Genomic DNA, 6,814 nt, shown 5'->3' with positions numbered 1-6,814 from the left:
CGTTAAATAGTGGAGTTAGAAGAAAAATGCATAGAATTTTTCTTTGTAGAGGATGTCAATGCCTACAACTTCTGTATAAAAAACTTTTCGCCAGCGTCAATAATTAATTGGATATTTCCTTCTATACTTTTTGTACGTTCGTGTACGATACGTATTGAACGTATTATTTTACGTTCTTATTTCAAAAGATTCGCTTACTCTTGTACAATTTGGACAAGAGGGATTTTTATTCCGAGATTGCCCTCTGACTTATTGAAAGGCAACGTGGAGGTTTCTGTATGATCGAGCTACACTAGTATTTATAGAATTGAACCATACGTACGGACGCTGAATACTCTGGATTGATGCAAGTCCCATCCAGAAGCATACATCCTTGATAGATGAAAGAAGGATCTTGATCATCGTCGTCTCTAATATTTACAGTCAAGGTTGTAGTAGACGTGAACCTCTCGGATACATTCCTCGCTCGATCCTGCAAGCAGACAGTTTAACTTTCGTTATTACTACTTTTATCAAATTGTCATAACATTCTTATTATCATTCTTGAGTCTATATAGAAATTTATAATATTTCATCAGACGAACTCCCAGCATTATTACGTGGCTCACGTTTATATTTCAACAGTGCACTGTAATAATATGTAATAACTAATAATAATATTACACGGCGCATTCTTTCTCTTCGGTCCTTTCTCACACGTGCGCATGTGGACAAAGCTCGTTACGGTATGTGTGCCTCACGTATCATCGATTCGATCGTTTCGATAAACTGTTTCATCACGAACTGGCTTAACGCGATCGAAGCTGAGCCAGTACCTAACGCAATTGCTATCGTCCGTGTAATCTCGGCTTGTACATCATTATCGTTGGATAATGCGGCGACTGGAAATGGAGCGATGACGGACAACGACGTTGCGTAGCCACATAAATGTATCGATCGACGATGGTAGCTCCGAAAATATGCCATTATGCACGTAACCGTGCGTTCCATCAGCGACGGTAATGCCGTATAATTTTACGCCAGCTGAACGATTTAAAATTATTAGGTAACTCGGTCAACCCCGGCGTTCGCGGGCGCGAGTAAAATCGCATTCGGACTCTCGTCGTTCCCGAGACCTTTTCGAACGTCACTTTTCCCTGTTGCGCTGGTAGGCGTTGGGAAACCAGGCGAAACGCGTCCACGAATCATGCAAATCGCTGGAACGAAACAAGCACGAACCTATTTGTCGTCCTTTGGGAACCGGCGGCGCGATAAAGACGGCTGTGCCACGCGGAAGGAAATTGTGTTTCGTTGGTAAAAGGCAAAACGTAAGGTTACGGCATTTTTGACATGGCTAATTTGAGAGATTCAAAGGCATCGTGACCCAGTACAGACTTCGTTACCGCGTCACGAGAACCACTCTCTTCCGCTTTGTTTTCTTCTTTCTCCGACGCTGTAACAACGGGCGTGGCCCGTTTATCGTAATCGTGATTCGAAGAAAAAATCTTTCTGTTATAGATTGCTTTGAAATTGTTATAAATATTTTTTTACAGCTACCATTTTTCATAAAACGATTCCGAGATAATCCATTTTTTAAAGAAACTATTATTAATTAATAATAATCTATTGTTCGTATCGTTGGCGCCTTGCCATTTGGTACGCGATGTTAGCATTTAAAGTTTGCGGGTGGTTGTGCATGTTTCATGAAGATGTTACTGGTTTCGAGAAACAGACGATCCCTTTAAGAAAGGATGAGCGTGCAAGGACTTTCAACGTGCGCAACATGGTGCAGTTGGAATACGAACCGGTTGAAATTCTGCTCAGGGCGAAAGTTCGAAAGCAACATCTGCAAATACTATTATCGCTCGTTCTTAGTTAAAACTTTCAGGCTATCGATGTTTCAAGTTGTTTACATTAATTGGACGAAACGGTATCCGTAACATACGGGAAACGAAGTTTAAACATCCTATTAAAACCGAGATCATAATGATCGTAAAACAGAAACCTAATACGGATATTGTAATCATTAGCATAAAATAATATGATATAAATAATCATAAAAATATTCAGGATCTTCTTTATTCTTATTTAAATTTATTTGTCGCTGTGAACTGAGGATGCCAGAAAGCGATGTACACTGCAGTCATGTTTGATGGGATATTAAAAATGTGTCAGTACGCATTGCAGAAGTAGACTATATACATGGTTTGTTAAATGTAGGACACACGAATTTCTAGGGGGTGTATAGACGAAGCTTGGCATTTACATTCAAGAAAGCTACGTGCAAACATGCTACGTGTGCGTCGTCGACGAAGAGTTTAGGAAGAGATGTACCAGCTGTTCTACATAATATTCAAATGAGCCACACCTGTAGCGACTGTAAAACGTCGATCTGGTTACAAAGATTGATCAAAGATTTCGAGCTATCTTATTTTCGATAAAGGATTCTGTTTCTCTGTTGCATCCGTTGATTTTTAATGCAATACTAATTACAACATCGACAAGAGATTAATTAGAGCAGTGATTCATTCATTCATGTTAGTTGAACTCTTTAGATCCCGTCCAGCCTGTTTGTACATTCAAATGATGTCTACTTAACGAAATTAATTTAACATCATTACGACCCTCGCCTCTATAAATGAACGTTTCTCCTGGCTGGATCAAATCGCAAATGAGATCCAATCAATCGCAATCTGATTGATAGAGAATTTAATAGAAGCTTATTTAGTACCGACTAATGAGCGTACGGCGGAGCGCGGGCATTGCGTGCATGCGTCATATGATGTCAATGTCGAAGTTAAAGGATTCTGTCGCGCGTAATCCGTGTACGATCAACATACCTGGTGGTCATTCACCATTGAAACGGCGGTTACGTCGTCGATTTCTTGCCGCACGAGTAACACCAGCAGCAGCACTTTCAACGGATTAAAAGGTTCCATCATCGACGCCGCGGAATGCTGCGTTTTATTCAATGCCAACAATTTTCCACTTTTTCCTTTCGGTCATGTGCATTATCTTAACCGCGGCCTTGACTCCTTGCCAACGCACGGTATAAAGATCGTTAAATCGTTATGAATTAAATATAGCCCCGGATTTCTGAGGAATCGCGAACAGCGGACGCTCTGATAGAACAGGTTTATGGTTTCGCTTTTGCATGTTTATCGCACGGTTCTTACCGCGAATCTTGAAATAGCACACGTTCAGCGATACGGTTACGATATTGTAATTTCAGAATAAACTGGACAATGCGATGCCGCGTCGCATCGCGATATCGGGAACAAAACGTGTGCGGAAGAAGGCGAGGAAAAAGCTGGGCTGCGCCGTATTCAAAGGTCTACGGTTCGACGATTTTAGCGTCGAACGCTGTGATTTTCTTATACGAGTGTTGCTGGTTTGGTCTTTACAGAAATCGATCATCCGTAGAGTTTCGCGATTCGCGTGCACGGGGAGCGTAAGCCTTCGGGACAACCCGAGGAGCGTGTGCATTTCCGGAAACGTCACGCGCGGAGTCGAGTACGCTACACCTTGCGCGATCTGCATACGTACACGCCCGTTTTTCCACGCCTCGATAAGATCATTGCCTCGAATCGAGATTACCGTGTAATTCTATGGGGTCCACCGCGGAGAGGCGACGATACCCACGCGCGGGTTCGCTCTCGTTGTCTTATTGGTGGTCTCGAACCGAGTCACGCCGCTATCTATCTAATATTGCTGTCTGCTCGACGCGGAAGGAACCAAACGTAATCATTGCCTCGCGAGTTTCACCCGTGGCGTAGACTCGGTCACGCGAAATTAGGAAATGCCTGAAATCGGTGGATGTAAAAATTGCAGACACAGAACAGCAGAGAGCAGAAGTGAATCTTAATTTATTCTCATGTCTTTACAAACGCGTGCGCTCTTTGTTATCTCGCGAGTGATTTTATTAACGGACTATTAACTTCGAACAAACAGCTATTGAAAACTCTTTCAGGCGGATTCGCGTAAAAGGTGATTATTGTTACGAACATAATTGACCGCGATTTGCATAAGCTTTTAATCGCCGGTGAAATCTGCGCCGCGTTCTGCAGGTTTGATGCTCGTCACGCGTGAAACGAGGGACCTACGCCAATGGACGAACACTTGCTCCTCGGTGTATAACGTATACGAAGAGGGAATCGGCTTCCACGTTGCAGGAACCGTTCGTTTGACGGACACCCACGCATGTACTTCTTCTAATGTTCTCCATTAATCTTCATACCCGAGGAACGCCGCGGATTTGATACTGATAGAACGCTCCGCGCACGGGTCGAACACCGCGTTATTTATGCCGGTCATTTACAATTACGCGAGAGAATCGTATCCATCCCTTTTCCGTTGTGCATTCTGACAATATTTGATGTCTGTGCGTGGAAACGTATTACCGAGTGAAAGTCGATTTTATTTGCAAAACGTTTGTCATAAGAAAATCGGTATTACATTACGTAACGTTACGTTACTGTTCTTATCTCGTCGGCTACGCTGTTCGTCTATAGTGCGTGCCGAAAGGTATTTAAAAACTAGGTTTCATGAACTATCGTCGAAATATCTAAAAAAATTTCATTCCGTCTGAAGCAGATGTATTCAAAGACGCAGAAGGTATCGAACAAAGAATCGAGCGTCCGTTTCACTTTCGTTTAACACTTGGCACACGAGCGTGATTCGAATACACTTTTACGAACGGGCGGGACGTTGTTTTTCGCGCGCGGCCCGTCGGTTTCGCACGCGATCACGTTTCGCTGCCCGGCCAGCGATCACGCGAGATGTGCGGAATAAATTTTACATTCGTACAATGCTTATAGCGAGACGAATCGGTCACGTCGGACGACGACTGGAGGAAAACGAAATTTCGATACACACTGCGTTGCCGCGAGTCGAACGGTGACTAATACCTAGTGCGAGGCGACTGTCCTACCTCGCCAGTTGCATGTGCAACGCGTATGCACCGGTGCATATAAGTCGTGCCATATTCGCTGCCCACCGTGCGTTATCCTACTCGCGGGTACCCGGTTGCGAGTTCCTTTGTTCGCTTGGCCCACGACGTCGCGAACCGGTGACATTTACGAGATAGCTATTCGACTGACATTCGTTGCACGCACCCCTGATCGACACGGATACGCGATCGACATCGCCGGCCTCGGTTCAATCGCCCGGACGAGGCTGACGAAGTAATTAAGACGAACCAGGCCACGTATTAATTCCATCGAGCTAAGAATAAACTGGTTACATAACTCATTACTCTTATCATCGGGGCTGTCCCATGCAGGTAGGATACGGGTTCACGAACATTAGTATTTTAATTAGTATACAACGTGTTAATCTGTCACGAAACATCTAAATATTTACAAAACGTCGGAGGACAATTTTTAAGATAGCTATCCGTCGAACGTTTCGCGAATCGTTAATTACACGAATGAATACCAACGTCTGAGCTGGTGATCGTTTTATGGGTTTGATATGTTTCCAGTCGTTGTTCAATAGCGCGTAACAGTAGACTTTCCAATGAATTATAGGGATCACCGGCATTCTCTGTTAGCGTCAATGTACATAGGAGATTAAATTAAATCCGTTCATTATACACGTGTAATTCAACGTGCTTTATTACAATTATATAATACAATACAACGTTCAGATAATTTGTGTCTAATCGTTCTCGATTGTTTCTAATAATTTGCGAACGACATTTGACGAGAGACCTACTTTCTCTGTAATCGCAACGAAACGAGGTAAAACGCGTAAATACCGAGAGATTGGCAAATGCTGGCAGCCAGGGAATTTACGCGAATCCGCGTATATACGGTAGCGTATTCAACCGAGGGAATTAACAATGTCGGGCTCCGAAGAAGCGATATGCAAATATCTACAAGCGCTCACTCTAATCGGTGCCTTCTAATCTTGCTACGCGTGCCGATGCTGCACATCCACCGGACCCCGATACCATAAAGGATACGTGCTGCGCGCCGTGTTCGGTGACACTCTCCCTTCACCTCTCGCATGCTAATTCCGCCATGGGACACGAACTTTCGTTATGATGCCAGATACCAGCAAGTTTGATTAGATTCCGGCCTAACGAACCCATCCATTTTTAACTCATTACCATTTGTCCTACGAATGGGATTGAAAATTATACCAAGAGACAATTTCGTCTAACGAGCCAACCACCGAAGTTCGTGAGGAAACTCTAGTTCAATTTCAGATATAGGAACATTGGGCAAGTTGAAAATCAGATTTTAGAGGGAGAATATTGATCGAATTATTTTAATAAAATCTGGTCGACGCTGCTGACGACGATGCACGTGTTTGTGAAACAGAATGACAATTTACGTAACGGTTTTGTTTACGCGCGGGTAGATAGCGTATGTGTACACACGTGTGGGAGACCACGCACGCACGAATCGCGGTAAAGAGAACCGATATGCAAATGTGAATATAGTTCGAGGATGCCGTGCCGTGACTCGTCCCGATGACTCATCTAATTCTTCCCCGCGTTTTCGTCCCACACCGAACAACGTCGGTGACCAATTTCGTAAATACTAATGTTCCTCACATCCGCTATTAAACTACGAGGATGCCTCGATTCCGATGCAATTAGCGTAATCGAAATCGTCGTGACGCACTGACTAATAAGTCTTTCGGGCACGCAAAAGATCTTTTATGATCTTCGACAATTAAATATATATATTTATTTTTTAGTATATGGACATGTGTGTCTATACACGTAATTCACGATTACAGGATTCCGTGAGTATGATTTTCAAAGAACCGAACCGGTGGCCTTTAATTGGCAGTAAACATGCTGGTAGTAATTAAAACATAGATT

At 43.4% G+C, this 6,814-nt stretch overlaps 1 protein-coding gene across 3 annotated transcripts in view; it reads right to left on the bottom strand.

The window, feature by feature from the left end:
- The window catches only part of LOC108626617 (cadherin-99C), a 15,694-nt gene extending 10,820 nt beyond the window's left edge, over window positions 1-4,874 (bottom strand). The window contains exons 1-3 of one of the 3 annotated variants that reach the window (XM_026814979.1): window positions 4,083-4,874; window positions 2,820-3,782; window positions 323-472 (exon numbers count right to left, since the gene is read on the bottom strand). In XM_026814979.1, coding sequence (XP_026670780.1) covers window positions 323-472; window positions 2,820-2,921 — 252 coding nt within the window. In that variant the 5' untranslated portion in view covers window positions 2,922-3,782; window positions 4,083-4,874. Of the gene's footprint in view, window positions 1-322; window positions 473-2,819 lie in introns of all 3 variants that reach the window. The other 2 variants (XM_018027387.2, XM_026814978.1) reach the window with 2 other exon arrangements.
- Window positions 4,875-6,814: the final 1,940 nt, after the last annotated feature.

This window comes from Ceratina calcarata, unplaced genomic scaffold, assembly GCF_001652005.2.
Source record: "Ceratina calcarata isolate Rehan_Ccalc_2016 unplaced genomic scaffold, ASM165200v1 scaffold422.2, whole genome shotgun sequence".
Classification (NCBI taxonomy): Eukaryota; Metazoa; Arthropoda; class Insecta; order Hymenoptera; family Apidae; genus Ceratina; species Ceratina calcarata.
The sequence above is the reverse complement of the archived record's forward strand: the minus strand, read 5'-3'. Positions and strand labels throughout refer to the sequence as shown.